This window comes from Rhineura floridana, chromosome 10, assembly GCF_030035675.1.
Source record: "Rhineura floridana isolate rRhiFlo1 chromosome 10, rRhiFlo1.hap2, whole genome shotgun sequence".
In the NCBI taxonomy this organism is placed as follows: domain Eukaryota; kingdom Metazoa; phylum Chordata; class Lepidosauria; order Squamata; family Rhineuridae; genus Rhineura; species Rhineura floridana.
This window is the reverse complement of record NC_084489.1, coordinates 15,026,698-15,045,845: the sequence shown is the minus strand read 5'-3', so window position 1 is coordinate 15,045,845 and position 19,148 is coordinate 15,026,698. Positions and strand designations below refer to the sequence as shown.

General features: G+C 44.1%; 1 protein-coding gene across 1 annotated transcript in view; it reads left to right on the top strand.

Moving 5' to 3' along the window:
* The window catches only part of ITGA9 (integrin subunit alpha 9), a 350,162-nt gene that overhangs the window by 276,423 nt on the left and 54,591 nt on the right, over positions 1-19,148 (top strand). The window contains exons 23-24 of the mRNA XM_061585893.1: positions 1,065-1,172; positions 12,119-12,244. Of these exons, the coding sequence (XP_061441877.1) occupies positions 1,065-1,172; positions 12,119-12,244 (234 nt within the window). The remainder of the gene's footprint in view (positions 1-1,064; positions 1,173-12,118; positions 12,245-19,148) is intronic.

Below are 19,148 nucleotides of genomic sequence, written 5' to 3'. Positions count from 1 at the left end.
TAGTTTTTAAAGGGCCCCTTCCATCTCCTTTGTTGTGAAGATTCAAATACCCCTTATTCATTAACTCTCATTTCTCATCACAATAGAATTACCCATTCATTTGTTTTCTGACACGTTGTATCATTCTTGCATTTCATACAGCAGTTAAGGCTTATTGTAACTGGATTCTTCCCCTCCCCCCCTTTTAAGTGCCTCTGGAACTTTGGAAGGGTTTGGCATTGTCCACCGCTTCTCTTTATCATCCATGCATTCCTCAAAACACAAACAATGTTTGGAGAATGGTCTAATGTTTGGAGATTTAGAGTCAGCCGGATACTGAACAGTGCCATGTATAGACCACCACATATTCAGAGACTAAATCTTAAATATAGATGGCCGTGTCTCATTGAGATTGCTTATTTTACAGAACATAAATGTTTAGGCGTGAGTATCTTGTATAACTACCCAGAGCTGGATGAACCATTAGGACTAATTTTCTGTAAAGAGTCCAGTCAAACTGATAACCTTAATTATTTTTGGAATGAGAAGTTGTGGTGCACAGTCCTTCCTTGAAGTCTTTCATCCTAGTTCCTGATTTATAGGGCTAATTGAGCCAGCTCTGAGGCAAAGGCAGGTTGCATGTACTTGGACACTTTCTTTCATATTGTCACTCTACATGTCATAGGACTGAGCACTGGTTGTTGAAAGCAAGTTTTAGGATTGAGTTGTGGCTCAGATTTAAAACTTTACCTGGTGTAATGTGTAGTACCAAGGTGCCACAGTCAAGAGAGTGGACCTATCCTTGCTGTTTGGGCAAGTTCATCCATGCAGCCTCAAATTTAGATCAAGATACATAGATTCATGAATTTGCTTAGTGAAAGCCCTTCATTCAACCTAGTGGTATGTTATATGCCCTTTTATCTTTCACATAATGTTATATTATGGATCAAGCCCATGTTCCACGTGTTCCTACACTGTTCTTGGTGGGTAGGGGGTTTAATGGCTATTCAAATCAATTAAAGGGTGTCATTGTAATATATTTTCTGAAGTCTGTGCATGCTCATTTGTTTTAACTTTTTTTTAAGGTCTACAATGCTGGCCCAAGCACACTCCCTGGATCTTTTGTCGACATTTCGTTTCCAAATCGTCTCTCAGCTACTGGAGCTGAAATGTTTCATATTCGGCAGATGATGGTGAGCTTCTGTACGATGTCTGCTCTGTGTTGACATGGTCAGCTGCTTTTAATGGAAAGGGCAATAACATGAGAGTTGGCATTTTCAAGGAATGAAATTATTTGCTGCAGTAGTAGCTACTGAATGCAAGACTATGGTTCCAACATATTCTTCATAGGGAATCTTGCCCGATTGTGCCGATTGTTTTCCTATAATTTATGTTCAACCTTTCTGTTTTACAAAGAGCATGTAGTCTTTTCAGCATCTTTCCCATGCCAATAGGGACCAAGGAAAGCAAAACCATGTCGTCAGCATAAAATAATGTAGCTACCTTCCTTTGTCTGATAGAAGGAGGGAAGTATTGATGATCTGATAAATTTAGAATTATTTTATTTACAAACAGGTTGAATAATAGGGGAGCTAATGGGCAACCCTGCTTGACACCCCTCTCTGCCACTATTGGGGGAGTCATATTTCCCTGGTGGTCTATCCTGACCTGAGCGTTAGTATCATTGTATAGGGCCCTTATAAGAAGTAATAGCCGTCGGTCAATTCCCATGTTAAGTAATTTGGACCATAAGATATTTCTGTCCACTGAATCGAATGCTGCAGCCAGGTCTACAAAAGCCACATAACGATGTTTTACCGGGCCCATGATATTCTTTTTTGCCAAAAAATATAATGTGAGACAATGGTCTATCGCAGAAGACCCTTTCCTGAATCCAATCTGTTCAGGGGATATGAGCTGGTTTTTATCCACCCACTGTTCTAACTTCTGGAGAAGAAATTTGCTGTACATCTTGGCTATCACATTTATTAAACTGATGGGACGATAATTGGATGGGTCAACGGGATCTTTTTTTTATAAATTGGAACGATGATACTAGATCTCCAACCATCAGGAATAACACCAGTATTATTAATTCTGGTGAATAACCGTGCCAATAAAGGGGCCCACCAGTCTGGGAAATATTTAAAAGTTTCAGGGGGTAAAAAATCTTCCCCTGGTGCTTTCCCGAGTTTCAACGATTGTATTAATGATGTGATATCGTCCACAGAGACTGGGGGCCACTGATGAAGGTTTCCGATATCCAAATCCAGAGTATTAATCTGGGAAGATGATATAGAGGAGTACAGATTGTGAAAGTGGGTATGCCAAGTCTTAATTGATATTTGGTGTGCTTTTTTCTGATTTGACAGACCCATCCCTTGCTTAACTATATCCCAAAATAGTCGCTCTTGGTTTAAAGAAACCACATTGGCTAACTTCTGCCAACAAGAAACTGCAAAATCCAGTTTCTTTTGTCTCAGCGGGTTTTTATAAGCGGTCTTCATTGATCTGAATTTGAGGGTCTGGGTTTTATCAGTGTCGTGTTTGAGGGTTAGCCGAAGTTGAGCTCTAAGATTTCTTTTCGCTAATCTACATTCCAAGTCAAACCATTTGGAAGAGATTTGAGTCCTATTTGTTACCTCCGCCTTCTGTGTCAGTATTGGTTTAAGTAAAGAGCAATATTTTGGAAAGCCAGTATCGGGTCTAGAATATCGTCTAAAATTCCCTGACGAATAGATTCAATAGGGTGGCTCCAGAGACTATACGTTAGCTGATCCCTCTTTTTTTCAGACCAGCAAACTCTTTTTAGTGGTCTGGAATTAACTTGAAGAAAATTTGTATATGCATTGGACACAGGATACAGCAAGATTAATTGCAAAGGGAAGTGGTCACTCTCTGACCTACAAAATACTTTGAAATCGATAATATCTGGTAACAATGATTGAGATGTAATTATGTAATCAATTACACTTGCCCCAAGAGAGGACCAATAAGTAAACGAGCCAGCAGAGAGGTCAACTACAGAGCCATTTAAAATTTCCAATGCATGTGATGCCACTGAGTCCAGCAGAAAAAGACCCTGTTTATTTGTTTTATGATCTTTTAGATTTCGGTTTTCAAACTCATACTGACTGGAAGGGGCCCAATTGGAGGAGTCAATATTATGTTGCCCGGGGATCCCAGTTCTAGCATTAAAATCACAGCACAATAGCAATTTGTCATTTGGATATTGCTTTTCGAGATCAATTGCTGCAGTCTCAGAGTTGGATTCCCCAGGTATTCCGGTCTGTGGGATAGAGCATCTGCCCGCTTGTTCTGCGCCTGAAGAATGTAGTGGATTTTGAAGTGGAAGCAAGCGAAGAACTGTGCCCAGCGCACCTGCCTCTGGTTCAGTTTACGGGCAGTGTGGAGGCTCTCCAGGTTCCGATGATTGGTGTGCACCTCAGTCTCATGCTGCGCTCCTTCCAAGAGATGTCGCAAGTTTCAAACGCATCCCAAATGGCCAGTAACTCTTTTCCCCACATGGTGTAGTTTTGCTCTGAACTTGTCAACTTCTGCGAAAAGTGAGCGCATGATCTCAGACCTCCCCTTCTCTGCACTGGTTGTAAAAGCACTGCTCCAATGGCCACATCCGACACGTCCGTCTCCACCACAAAGGGGTGTGCTGGGTTTGCGTGTTGCAATACGGGCTCCAAGGCGAACCAAACCTTCAACTCCTTGAAGGCTTCTTGTGCGGTGTCGGTCCAATGAAAGGGACCCAGGCCTTTGAGACAGTCCATGAGGGGCACAGACTTGTCTGAGTAGTTAGTCATGAACCGATGGTAGTAGTTGGTGAACCCCAGGAATAGCTGAAGATCCTTCTTTGTTTTGGGAGGCTGGCATGTGAGGACGCAGTGCACCTCCGCCCTGGTGTGAGAAATGCGATACCCAAGAAAATCCAGCATGGTTAGGTCAAAGCCCCACTTCTCTAGCTTGGCATAGAGACAGTGTTCCTTGTAGCACTGCCCGCACATGGCTCTCGTGTTCATCTGGAGAGTCCGAATAGATCAGGATATTGTCCAAATATACAATCATGAACCTGTCCAAATAGTCCCTAGATATGTCATTCATGAAGCTCTGGAAGACCCCTTGACTATTGGATAGTCTGAAGGGCATGACGAAGCACTCAAACTGTCCATTACATGTCTTGAACGCTGTCTTCCACTCATCCCTCTCCCTGATTCGTACCAGATTGTAAGCTCCTCATAAATCCAGCTTGGTATAAATCTTGGCCGTCCGCAGTTGCTCCAGCATGTCAGTGATGAGTGACAGGGGGTAGCTGATGGGACTGGTGATCTTATTCAGCTCTCAATAGTCATTACACGGGTGTAACTCCCTGTTCTTAACAAACAGCAAAGGGGTCCCGGCCAGAGACTGGGAGGGTCAAATGAAGTCTCTCTCCAGGTTAGTTTCCAAGAACTCCCTTAGAGCTGCCAGCTCCAGTTCCGATAAGGAATATATCCGTCCTGCAGGGATGCACGCCCCCGGCATCAGATTTATGGTGCAGTTGTAGGGTCAATGGAGGGGCAACTGATTGGCTTCCCTTTTGTCAAACACATCCCAGTACTCCTCATACTTGTCTGGCAGGATGACTCCCTCCTGTGATATGACTCCTGCCACCATGTCAGGGGAGGGCTTCTTCTGCGGTTGGCACTGTTGATGGCAGTACCCCAAGGTAAACAACAACACTGCTTCATCCCAGAAAATTGTGGGACTGTGCTAAACCAACCAGGGCATTCCCAAAACCACTGGAAAGTGAGGCAGGGACTCCATGTAGAATGACAGTCTATCCACATGTCCTGGGATTTCCATTTCTAGCATCTCGGTTGCCTTGGTAACAGTTCCTGACTTTAAGGACCGCCCATCAATGTTCTTGATGGGGAAGGGCTGCTCAAGCACCTGGGTTGGCATGCCATGCTCTTGAGCGAACTCCCAGTCCATAAAATTGACGGAGCCCCACTGTCAATCATGGTGCTGACCTGGATACTTCACCCTGAAGGAAGAGTCAGTCGAACCGGGAAGTGAAGGGCGGACTCCACCTCCTGCGCTAAGACGCAAAATGAGTTAGTATAAGTCCCCACGGAGCCCTTCCCCTGTTTCAAAGTTTCTAGCTGGCGGACGACTGTCCCTTTACGCTGAGGGTCATGAAACATCTCGGACATGGCTGCGAGAAAGGTGGTGCATTGACCCAAGACAGGGTCATTTCTCACAAGGTTCGGGGTAGCCCACTTGGCTGCATCCCCTTCCAGGAGGCTGATGATAAACGCCACCTTCATATCATCATTCGGAAACTTGGCTTGACGCATGCATATGTATAGTTCACACTGGGCAAGGAATGTGACGAACTGGTCACTCTGGCCACCATAGTGAGGAGGTAGTCCCACTGGCACCTTGACTTGGGCAGGTGCTACGACCGCCAGTGCCGTGTCTCCTTGAGCAATCAGGGCTCGAAGGTTTTGATTTTCGAGTTGGAAATTCTGAGGTACTGCCTGGAGATTTTGTACTTTGGCGTACAAGGCTTCGATGGTTCCTTGAAGTCCCCCTTTGGCACCGCTGCTAGCCTGCATGCTGTCTGTCATGGGAGGGTGGGTGAAGGGAGGTGATGGCTGAGTCAAACTGTCCTGCCCAGAGCCCGAGACACGAGACGGGGTCAAGAGAACTTGCTCCACAAAACAGCTCACAACATAAATAAAAATCCAAATACTATATTAAAACCTTTTAAAATATGCAGTTCATAATAATATTAAAGCCTAAAATCCAGCACAGAGGTAAACAACAAAACTCAGCCACAACACAGTGTAACAGCCCCACTTTATAACCACAGTTTATATTAAACCACAGAGGGGGGAAAGGGCCTTTAAGGCCTGCTTAAGGACATAAGGAATGGAGCCTTCCTAATCTCAGAGTTCCACAGTTGCGAGGCGATTGCCAAGAAAGCCCTATTATGAGTGCCTGCCAGCCTGTTGGTTGGGTTGCAAAACTGAGGATTGAGCAGTGCTGCTCTAGATCCCACAGTGTATGCAAGCATTAGCCATACAGTCATATTTCAGCTTCTCTCTTGACATATTTAATGGAGAAGATGAAGAAAACTCCCAAGCGTTTTAGACACACTTTGTGGGTGGGGGATGCACTTTCTCAAAAAGCATCAGATCAGGGTGATTTGGAGATGGGTCAGAAGTTGCTGCTTGAAATGTTTTTCTAGGACTGTTTTTCTTAAAATTCTCATGTTTTAAGAATTTACAGACGAGGAGGTGGATTATGTCTGGGTCATAGGCTGAGAGACAAAATAGTTCCCATCAGCTAAGAAGCAAGACAGAATTCACGTCTCTGCTATGGCTCAACCTTTTGCTACGTAGCAGCTGGAAATCTTCTTTACTCCTTGGCAAGCACTCATTAGCAGCCCTGAGATTGATGTAAACAAACTAATCCTTAATTGAATTTGGTAGTGTAGCACAAGCTATTTTGAGATAGCCATCGCTTCATACTCAAACAGGGCCTTTCTAAATGATGATTTTTTTTAATATGGTAATTCTATAGTTGTTACTATTTTATTGCCTGAGGTCTAGATGACTTTCCTCAAAGTATTGCTTCTGCTGTGGGAAAATGGCATTTTCCCACCATTTCAAACTGCAATCTTCTGCTACTGGGAAAATGTCATTCTCCTCCATCGATTGCAGTAGTTAGCATGGCATGCAGTATGTTTGCACAAGTGTCACTTTACACACGTACACTAAGCCATGTGAGAGTCTCTTCCCCATTATGCCTATTCTAAACAGCTATGATAAGTGTGTCTGAATATCACAACCCCATAGACAGGGTTGATCAGGTGGGTTTCTTCACTTGCCACTTGGGAAATACCATATGATGAGCCCTGCCCATGTGATTGCAATGTTCGCACAGACTAGACAGCCATATCAATGGGGATGTGCCTCCCACTCAGGTCAGTGTATGAAAGGCTCCAATATAATCACGTCCTAGATTGTTGTGATCACCGCTATTGAAGAGTGGCACAACCCCATGTTTTGCCAAAGGTTCTTTCCCTTTCCTGAGGCAAGACAGTTTGAGAACTGAATGACCATGAAACACACTGGTGAGGAAAGAAAAGTTAGTCCTTTACTGAAGCAAAAGCTATTGGTTGTGACTGGCAGGCACTTACACTTAATGAGCACAGCTTTTATCTCACATTCTCCTTTTTCCCTGCTGGAAGCCCCCAGACAGCAGACAGGAGAGATCCCTTCATGGCCCTGTTTGGATATACACTGTGCCACCCTTCCCTGCAGGCCAGTGTCGAGGCTTATCTGCACAGATCGAGGGCTCATTATTTATACCCAAAAAGTCCCTCTGGGAGGGGGCACAGGTAGTACCTATACCTGTGAGATTGTTGTCTTTCCCAGGGGTTAGTGTCTTTAGATCCCATACTTCTGACCTTTGTTTATCTTACAGTGGCCTTGAAGTTGTGCTCACAAGAGCTGAGAATGCAGCTGTGAACCCTTCCCCTGCCCTTTCTGTGTGTGTGAAAGCCTTCTCTCTGATGAGCTCACCTTGGTCGTTTTGACTAATTAAACGGCCTTTCTCAGTCTCTGTTTTTAGGCAAAGTGAAAAAGCTTCTTTTCCAGCTTTATAAACAGCATCAGAAAGCCAGCAATGTTTGAACAGCTTTCTGCTCTAAACAGAACTTTTCAGATTCCATTACTATGCAAGCAGTTTGCAAAAGCAATAAGCATGCCATAAATCAGGGGTATGAGTCAGGAATTATGGGATAGGGGGAATGGGGCATGCCACACTAAGCCTCTAGATGTCTTGCGTTTTTTTGTCCCTACAATTCACCCCTTGGCATGCGCCATTCCTCTCTCATCCTCCATGGGGGGGGGTTGCACTTTTTATACACATGCTGTATCTTGATATACAAAAAGCAGCTTATAATAGCAATCAGAAATAGAATTCAGTTAGCATCAGCACAGTTAGCATCAGCATCAGCATTAACACTGTCTGAATTGGAAGTATGTAACAGCTCCTTTACTTCTCCTTGGAAATCAGCATCCACCACCCCTCCTAACACCTGTATTCCTTTAAGGGCTAGGCCACATCTTGGCGTACCTTGCCCATAGGCTCCATGGAGCATTGTGATCTCTACGCCTAAGGATGTGGCAACCTGCCCTCTGGCAGGTGGCCCCACCCCTTCTGGCACAGTGAGATCCACTCCTGCATGATCTGGTGTTGCTTGGAGGGGAAGCACTCCATGTGGCTGCATCTGCCACACCTGTACCTCCTCGATTACATCTAGATGTCTTGCGGTTTCTTGCCCCTACACCCCATCCTTGCCATCCATATCATTTTGTGAACCTTATTATTGTATTGAAAAACATTATAAGGCTGAGTGATACCTTCATTTCTGAAGCACGGAGTTTGCATGTAGTCCTTTTGAAATCTATGTCCCTTTCTTTTAATTCTGTGCGTTTCCTGTCTCCAGGGCTACAGTACCCATTTCTTAACACTTTAAAATAACAACAGCAACAACAAAGTGATAAAAAGTGATATCTGTATGCTTTCCTCCATGGTGTAAATAGCAGCTATAAAGGAGCCAGTTGGATTGGAAAAACTGCACCATGGAAAATGGTGGGTTTTCTGCTGTGCTCACTAATCCCATGTACAACTACCATCTTGCACTACAGCCAGGAAAGGTCTTAATTCATCCTTGCCCTTCCTCCTTTAGAGAGAGACAGAGCTCCAGAATCTTTCTTGATGACCCATCAGTGTCTTGATGTGACCTTCTGATGGCCTCACTGCTCAGCATGTAGCTTGTTTCAGCTGACCTCTCACTGGCCTCTCCAGGGTCATAGCGCCACTTCTCTAGTTGTGATTTTTCCCCAAACAGGGAACTGTTAGACATGCATTCTTGCTATACTTTGATTCAAATTTTATGTTATTTTTACAGCCTACAGGAAAGGTAAACATGATTCTGAGATTCAAAAATGAATCATTATGAGTGTCATTTAAAACCAAAACTAAATGTAGGACGGATAATTTTCAGCCTTGCTGCTGAAGAGGATTTGTTTGTAGGACTGCCAAACTGGTCATTTCCCAATTATTTGACTAGTAGCATCTAAACAGAACTCTCAAGCTGGAGTGTCTTTAATGTCTGTGAATTTGAAATAAAACAACCCACAATGAATAATGCAACAAACATAGTCGTCTGTATTTCCTTTTTGGATTGAATTAAAAATGTCCAACCTTTTCTCTGAGACATTGACTTTGTTATCACTGACATTAAGTCACCTTGGGACATGATAGATGGCTGCAGCTCCCTGATTTTCTTTTCCTTTCCTTTTCATTTCTGTATGTGGGAAGTGATAAGAATGCATTCAGTAAGCCTGTAGATACAAAGGCAAAGTTAAAATGGAGGAGTAGATTATAGATAGTGATGTCTAAAAGGTGCAAGCCTGGCACCAGCACAAGGAATCCTTTGGCAGTTACCAGGGTCCCAACACCACAATGGAGCCCACCACTGACACTTGCCCGGTGCCCCCTTTGGAAAAAAAAAGATTATAGATCTGAGAACTGCCATTTAAATTTCCCATAGTACCCTGGAGTGCTGCTGTATTGGGGGCATAGTAGGAAATTTAAATGGTGGCTTCCAAACCCAGCTGTCAGGTGCTGATGCCAGGTAAGGTGGTGAAGTGCCACCAATATATAAGGGGCCCCACCAAAGGGCACTTTGCCCAAGGCCTCCTCAAACCTAGAGTCAGCCCTACAAACTAAAGGTGTAGGGAGTCCAAATACCATATGATCAAATCCAGAGCTTGGAAAAGTTACTTTTTTGAACTACAACTCCCATCAGCCCCAGACAACATGGCCACTGGATTGGGCTGATGGGAGTTGTAGTTCAAAAAAGTAACTATTCCAAGCTCTGAAAATCACAACAAGGCAAAGACCAGAAACTGTTAGAAAAAGGATAAACTTCCACAGCTTTTTGGTGAAGGTTCCAAAGAATCCAGAGAGGCTCTAATTTTGGCTCTTTATTTTGAGAGGGCAAAAGTAGTTTTGCAAGTTAATTAATGACTTACTCCAATTCACTATCAGGCATGAAAGTCTTTCATAAATGCCAGTTGCGTTGACTTACCATACATGCTAATTTTAAGAAAAGAAAAAACATATTTTAACTAAAGCAGCAATTCCCAGGTAAGTGCTGGGCGAAAATCTTTCAATTAGTGGGGGGGGGGGTCTGTTATTTCACTCCATTTGGGGAAACAGATTCATAGGTTGTGTGTGTATGTGTGTTTTGCAACTAGCTCTACGTTTTGTTTTATTCTGTTCCTTCTGAAGTTTTGGGACCTGGTTCTGACAAAAGGCACACAGCAATGTGACAATGTAAATAATTAGTGGCAGCACTTTTTGAAACAGTTGTTACTTGCCTCCAGTGATCTTCGCTGTGCACATGATAAAGCAGGGAAATTGGCCAGCTATAGTGAATGCACCACGGTAGTGGGAGACTAGACCAGCTTTTTGAGATATTGTACTAACCAAGAAATTTGTAAAAATGCAAACCCAATTTGAGTTGATCTTTCACAGTCCAGTCCACTTCCTGTGTAACTTGGAAGAATTAGGTAATGTGTCTCTGAGCATATGGTGAGTGTTAGCAACACCTGCAGTCAGCCCAAATATCAGAAACAAGGCATGTGCTGTGTTGGTTTCATTTTAAGAGGGAGGAAGTAATATAAATAGAGTTGATTGGTCTTTCACAATGAAATCAACTTCCTGTGGAGTTTGGAAGAATTTGGTAACGTGCCTCTGAGCATATGGTGAGAACTGGCAACACTTGCAATCAGCCCAAATAACAGAAACAAGACATTGACTGTAATATTAATTTTCATTAATTTATTACAATTGAACCGCTGGGCTTTTAAATTTGAAAACACCAAAAGGAGCACCTCACATGATGGGGCTATCGAATAGGACTACAAGTGCCATAGTTCTACCTCTGTTTTAAAATCTGAGGACAAAAATTACGAGAATTTTTCAGAAAAAAGTCCAAACCACTTCTGGATTTCTTTGCTCTTTTTTTTTTTTTTTTTTTGCTTCTGTCTATGGATTCTGCCTGAATTCTCCCTGAGCTTCTACTGGGAGGAAGGGCAGCATATAAATCTAATAAATAAAAGCAATAAATTAAATAAATAAATAATTTTTTTTGAATATCACCATGAAAACTAGCAGGCTTGCTAAGGAAGCAGTTCAACAGTATAAGGTTTGCACATTTCCATTGTCAGTTGGACTTATGCGAGACACCAGAATGGCATGGGAGGTGTAATTGCAGTTTAACATGGTGGAACCCTTTTTCTTTTCACTTCAACTATAGATTGACCACCATGCATGTATAATCAGAGGATGAATTTGTCACATTTATGAATATAATAATCTTTGATGTCAGAATCATGGCAGCTAACAGTTAAAAGTTAACAATGTAATTTCCTGTTGATTACATCCTGAGAAGTGTATGCATACTTTCAAGAGCATGGTTGTCACTCCCCCCTGCCTCCACCCCACAGTGTGCCAGTACCAGTTGTATTAGAACAAGTTCATATGGGAAGGGTTATTTCTCATGCCAACATCATCCCTTAAGAACACAACTGCTGCAGTTCTGTTATCACTAGACTGATGTGGAATGGAACAATAGGAGAATGGCGACCACACTGCTCCTATAACTGAACAACCAGCCCTTAGTTCCACAGAAATAAATACTGCTTACTTCCAAATAATGGCATTTTGGAACTGAGTGTCACTGAGAGGGAAAAGAAAAGGGATATAAATGGGTTTCATTAGGCAAAATTGGGTAGGATTTTTACTTCACCTTTTGTAATTGATGCTAGGCAATTTTCTGTTTGCATGCACTGGAATCAATTAATATATGTAAATAAGTAAAGGTGTGTAAGAAACTGGCAGCCCTTGCAAGAGTGGTTTTTGTTTCATTATTTTTCTTGTTGGTCATATGGGGGGAAGTATGAGATTTTAAAAATCCATTTTAATTAATCCAATAGAAAAGATGATGTGTAATTTACAAAAGAGGATAAGTTGTTTGAGTGTTGTTGTGATCTTCATTTAGGTTGCCCAGGACAAAGGAAACTGCTCTTTTCAAAAAAACCCAACCCCATGTGTCATTCCTCAAGAAAAAGAGAACATTTTCCACACAATATTTGCCTTTTTTACCAAGTCTGGGAGGAAAGTATTGGTAAGAAATTAACTTCATTTTCAACATCTAAAATGTCCATTGTTGTCTTCCAGAGCCCCACATATGCATAGGCTACCCACTACTGTTACAGCTAGTCGAGCACACTGAGTCCATGGGGCACTTTTTGTCCATAACTGTCATTAGAGAATCCTTGTCTTTACCTTTTGATCTGATTTGCTATCCTGGATTTGTCAACATCCTGGAAAACATTTGTTGCAAAAGGAAGAAGATAGTTCAGTCATGTGTTTGCTCAGATGATGATCCGTTGTGTGAAAAATGGATGTATGGATGTGCCTATTGTTCATGCATTCCCACTTGAGACATTAAGCTTAGGTTCTAGGACAATGTATACAGTAACTTAGAATAATATACTGTGCTGAAGCCACACATAGTTCTACTATCCATGTAATGAGGGACAGAGTCAGAGGTCATTCTTTAATAATCCACAATTGAAATCAGCACATTGATGTGCTTAATGTGAATACTTGGAAACCCAGGCCAGTATTATTATTAGTTTAGGGAGAAAGAACAATCCTTATTCATCTCCCTTTTTCTGTCAAGCAAATATCTTTAGAGATGATGATGATGATGATGATGATTTATATCCTGCCCTTCCTCCCAGCAGGAGTCCAGGGCGGCAAACAGAAATGCTAAAAACACTCTAAAACATCATAAAAAGACCTTAAAATGCATTAAAACAAAACAACATTAAAAACATTTTTTAAAAAAGGTTTAAAAAAGGTTTTAAAACATATTATTAAAGAAAACATATTAAAACCAATTCCAACACAGATGCAGACTGGGCTAGGTCTCAACTTAAAAGGCTTGTTGAAAGAGGAAAGTCTTCAAAAGGCGCCGAAAAGATAGCAGAGATGGCGCCTGACTAATATTCAAGGTGAGGGAATTCCACAGGGTAGGTGCCACCACACTAAAGGTCCATTTCCTATATTGTGCAGAACGAACCTCCTGATGAGATGGTATCTGCAGGAGGCCCTCACCTGCAGAGCCCAGTGATTGACTGGGTATATAAGGGGTAAGATGGTCTTTCAGGTATCCTGGTCCCGAGCTGTATAGGGATGTGTACACCAAAACTAGAACCTTGAACTTGGCCCGGTAGCAAATGGGCAGCCAGTGCAATTCTTTCAGCAGCTGGGTGACATGTTGGCGATACCCTGCCCCAGTGAGCAGTTTCGCTGCCGCATTTTGCACCAGCTGCAGCTTCCAGACCAACCTCAAGGGCAGCCCCACATAGAGTGCATTACAGTAATCCAGCCTGGGGGTTACCAGTTTGTGGACAACATTGTTCAGGCTATCCCGGTCCAGAAATGGCCACGGCTGTCTTATCAGCCGAAGCTGGTAAAAGGCCCTCCTAGCCACGGAGGTCACCGGGGCCTCTAGCGACAAAAATGGATCCAGGAGCACCCCCAGACTACGGACCTGCTCTTTCAGAGGGAGTACAACCCCATCCAAAGCAGGCAACTGACCAATTATCTGAACTCGGGAACCACCAACCCACAGTGCCTTTGTCATGCTAGGATTCAGACTCAGTTTATTGGCCCTCATCCAGCCCACCACCGAGTCCACGCACAGGTCCAGGGCGTGCACAGCCTCTCCCGATTCAGATGTTACAGAGAAATAGAGCTGGGTATCGTCAGCATACTGCTGACACCTCGCCCCAAATCTCCTGATGACTGCTCCCAAGGGCTTCATATAGATGTTAAACAGCATGGGGGACAAGATGGTACCCTACGGCAGCCCAGAGCACAGCTGCCAGGGGGCCGAAAGACAGTCACCAAATGCTATTCTCTGAAAGTAACCCTGGAGATAGGATCAGAACCACTGTAAAACAATTCCTCCAATACCCATCTCACCAAGTTGGCCCAGAAGGATACCATGGTCAATGGTATCAAAAGCCTCTGAGAGATCAAGTAAGAATAACAGGGTCGCAGTCCCCCTCTCCTTCTCCCGATAAAGGTCATCCATCAGGGCGACCAAGGCCGATTCAGTCCCATAACCAGGCCTGAACCCAGACTGGGATGGGTCAAGATAATCTGTTTCATCTAAGAGTACTTGCAATTGCTGCGCCACAACCCTCTCAATCACCTTCCTTAAAAAGGGGGTATTTGCAACTGGTTGGTAGTTGTCACAAACCAATGGGTCCAGGGTGGACTTTTTCAGGAGTTGTCGGATCACTGCCTGTTTCAAGGCACCTGGAATCACTCCCTCCCACAATGATGCATTGACCACATTCTGGATCCACTTGGTCAAACCCCCTCAGCAAGCTTTAATAAGCCAAGAAGGGCAAGGGTTGAGAGGACACGTTGCTGGCCGCATCATCGCAAGGACCTTGTCTATGTCATCAGGCCGCATCAACTGAAACCATTCCCAAGAAGTTGCAGCAGACGTTGCACTGGACACCCCATTGGGGACTACAGTAGATGTGGAGGGGGCATCAAGACTGCTACAGAGGCAAGCAACTTTACCCTCAAAATGCCTTCCAAACAATTCACAGTGGGCCTCCGAAGGGTCTAAAACTCCATTTCCTGGAGTTGATGTCAACAGACCCCTGACAATACAGGAAAGCTCCACCAGATGGCTACTTGAGGATGCAATGAAGGCAGAGAAGTGGGCCTTCCTTGCCGCCCTCACTGCCACACAGGAGGCACGGTTATGATGTTTTACTTGTGCCTGATCAGCCTCACAGCATGTCTTTCGCCACTTGCGCTCTAGCTGTTGTCCAGCATGTTTCATTGCCCTTAGCTCACTGGTGTACCAAGCTGCAGACCGGGCTCCACAGTGCTGGAGAGGTGCTCGGGAGCAACCGGGTCAAGAGCCCGATGCGCCTCACTGTTCCACAGCATGACAAGGGCTTCAACAGGGTCACCTGCTCTATCTACTGGGAACTCCCCCAGGGCATTCAGGAATCCAGTGGATTCCATTAGGCTCCGGGGGCGGACCATCTTAATCTGTCCACCACCCCTGCAGGGAAGGATCAGAGCCATAAGTCTAAACTTCACCATGAAGTGGTCTGACCATGACAATAGGGTGACATCCACCCCCCTATCTCCAGATCACCCCTTCCTCCATCTGGAGCAAAAACCAAGTCGAGGGTGTGCCCTGCCCTATGTGTTGGGCCAGTAACAACTTGAGACAGCCCCATGGTCGTCATGGAGGCCATGAAGTCCCAAGCCGGAACACTAGAGGCAGCTTCAGCATGGACATTGAAATCACCGAGCACTATCGTTCTGGGCTCCTCCAACGCCACAGCCGAGATGGCTTCTGCCAGCTCAGTCAGAGAAGCTGCCGAGCAGCAGGGTGGATGGTACACCAGCAGCAACCCTAGTTTACTGTCTCCTTGCCCCGACATCAGGTGCAGGCCCTCACAGCCAGCTCCAAGACAGAGTGGTTTCCTGGATGGAAGTTCTGTATACCATAGCAACTCCTCTCCCCCCCCCCATCCCTGCAGCCTGTGCTGGTGTTTTACCAAGAATCCAGGTGGTCAAAGCTGGGTCAGATCAACTCCTCCCAGCTCACCCCCCCAGGTCTCAGTAATGCACACCAAATCGGCAAATCATGGATGAGAATGGTCTTATTGTTTACCAATCTGGCGTTAAACAACAACACACACAGGTCAGTGGGCATAGCAGATGAGCAACGAGGAACCCATCCATGAGAGGAGTGGCAGCAAGGAACAAGGCGCAGATAGCCTTGCCCTCGTCTTCTACGGTAATTCACCACATCCCTATGGCTATGTTTCCCTCTGCCCGTAATCACTGAAACTGGGGTGGCATCACCCATGTTCCTCCGTACTAAGAGTCCTCCTAAACACCTGATATGGACCCAACGCGAGCCTACCAACAAAGCCTGCCGGAGCCAATTATCCCAGAAGGCCTCTGCGAGAATTGGGAACAGTCATACCCATTCAAACTTTTTCACTCAGGGCCCATCTCTTCCCCTTCTGTCTCACACCCTGGTAGGGGCCTTCTACCAGTTACAGACTCTCACTCTGAAGGCATCTGGCGACTTTCTCCTACCATTCAGTTCATTGCACAAGCTTTCACCCTTTGCAGGAACTATACATGCACTACACACCCTCCCCACCACCAATCTCCTCTAGATTGGTTTAACAGAAAATTAAAACAAACAAAAACGAAAGGTAATAGAAGAGGGTAGTGCCCTCCCCCTTGGGACTTCCTAAGGGGCTCCCCAAGGGCAGCTGGGCTTTTATGCCTCCTGACCCAGCCAGCAGCTGATGCAAGAGGCTGCAAGATTAACTGCAGCCTCTCTCTGGAGCCAGAGTCAGGCAGGGGGTCCCAGTCCTTGTAGCACTTACCAGGGACTTCAGCTGTCTTGAGAGACAGCACCCCAAAGGAGCAAGCAGCAAGCACCCAGATGCACAGATACTCACTCCCAGGGCAGGTCTTCTTCAGTCCCCTAGTGTTGCAGCTGTTCCCCTTGCTCATGGTTGAGACAGATCATGTGAGTTAGCAAAGTGATTCTATCAATTCCAGACTTCTAATAATAAACGTTTTTTTTAAGTTCAGTAAAAGAGAGCAGAGAAACTAGAAGTCGCAAGGAAAGAAAACAAAACATATTCCCTAGTTGATCTACTACACTGGTCCTGTTCCTAAGATAGATGCAGTGCCTTACAAGCAGAGTATCTCCAGCAGATATGCAACTAGCACAGGTCATCACTGGGTTCCGTAAAAAGCATTAAATGACAAACGCAGTGGGGAGACATTATTCTTTTTATCTCTGAAGGTTTAGGAAAGGAGCATACTGAGGAAGAAGTAAATCAACAAATCAGGTGGAAGCCAGCTGCCCTTGGGACATTGAGATTCATCATGTACCCAGTGGGGAGTTGGCTATTAACCCTTGTTAACAACTCTGAGAGATGGTACAATTGCCATGAATGGAAAGAATTTTCTCTGGGTTCCTCTCAAACTGAATTAATTAAGGCGAAACACCATCTTGTGTATTGGGATGTTCTTCTATAGTGGAATAAACATCCCCTTTTGTCTATAGTAGAATAGATAGCTTCTGGCCAAAGATAGGATTTATTAAAGGTTGGAGTTACATCTTCTGTTATGTATAACCGTTAGATATAGAATAAAATTGGTAGATATATTTAAAAGGAGAGATAATAATTTCAGTGAATGCTTCAAAGAGCCTATGAACCACATAATGCAGGACTTCCATGACTAAATCTCCTGATGTCCTTTTATTTTCCTTCAGCCAGCCATGGGGACCCCAGAAGTTTGATTGGAGCAGCAGTGCAGTGGGAGGAGGGCTTAACCTTTTCTCCTTGCACTGATTCCCCATTGCCCCTGGGGAAAGATAAAGATGTCAAGAGATCTAATCACAGAATTCCCACATCGCATGTAGTTTGACTTTCACTCGCTCTTGCAACGGAATCCTATGCTAGTTTACTCAGAAGTCCCACTGTGCCCATAGGATTGCAGCCTTAGTATGATTTATGTCGACAACTACAGCTGTGAGGACCATGTTTGTCTTGGATACCTGAGAGTCTGATGCAAGCTTACATGCTTCATTACTTTTTGTTTCTTCATTTTTCTTTTTAGGAACAGGCTCTAAACGGAATGTTAAAGCTGGTTTTTCAGCTATTGCCCATTTCAATACAATACTAAATTCATTTTTTCTAAGATGCAGCAAAAGTACAGCAATAGCAAATGCTGCCTTATACTAAATCATATAGCTTGGTATCATTTACACTGATTGACAATTACTCTCCAGTGTTTCAGAAAAAGAGATCTTTCCTGATCTCTACCTAGCATTGCTGGAGACAGAACCTGGGACCTTTTCTTTAAAGCATTTTTTATCCCACTCTTCTGCTAAAAAAGGCTCCCAGAGTGGCTTATAAATGTCAGTGATGTGCTTTACCACTGAGCCATGGGCTTATTCTAAAAAGTAGGATCCTGTATGCATAAAAGGTGTTACATTGGTAAAAATCTCATCCTCCATTGTGTGGGACTTTACACTGGATGATCTGTGCTGGATTATCTAGGTCAGCTGGCCAAATCCTGACCTTCCCCACCCCCATGGACCACTTTGACAGGTGGCTGGAAGTGCCCATCTGTCAGTCACCTGACATCATTATGACAGTAGGTGACAACTTCAAAGGGGCTCACTCTTAGCATCCATCAGCTGATTGGCACTCACAGCAAGCTCCACTTTGTCCCTTTATATGCATGGTTTGGATTCAGACTATTTTCCTCTGTAGACCAGAAAAGCTATCTACAAAGCCAGTTTGCAGAGGCAAATTTTCTATTTGCAGCTGCAGTTAAATCCAAATCACATCTGCAAATGTGACCAAACCCTTTATTTAGAAAATTGGTAAACTGCTTGCTCAAAACACAGACACACACACATCACCAAGTGATGGACAGATTCACTTGTGCATTGCTTGCCAAGGAACAATCAGGAGCACACTTTACACTCCCAACTGCTCCTTTGCAGTTGTGTCTTTACAGACATCACCTATGACACTCAGTGTGGGGCAGGTGGGCATGCAACAACAGTGTTGTGAGCCAAATTAGTATCCTTACTGAGCCTAATGAGACCCACAGGCTGGAGATTTCCCACTACTACCCTAGGTGCTCTTAGTTTTGACAGCACTTCTCTATTTGAAAGTAGTAGAGATTGACTCCAGACCTCCTCTTTTTCCTCCCCCAAGCAGGTTAACCATGCCAACCATCTGCTTTAGGAAAATGACTGTATAGATCTTCATGTACATCTGTGTGTTTTTCCTCCTGCCACACATGGGGAACTTTGCATCTTAACCTAAAGGAGTTTATGAAGATAGATCATGTCCGAATAAAAGTATAGATTTCGTATCAAGACAGAATTGTTTGAACTGATGAATGCTATCTGAATATATTTATTT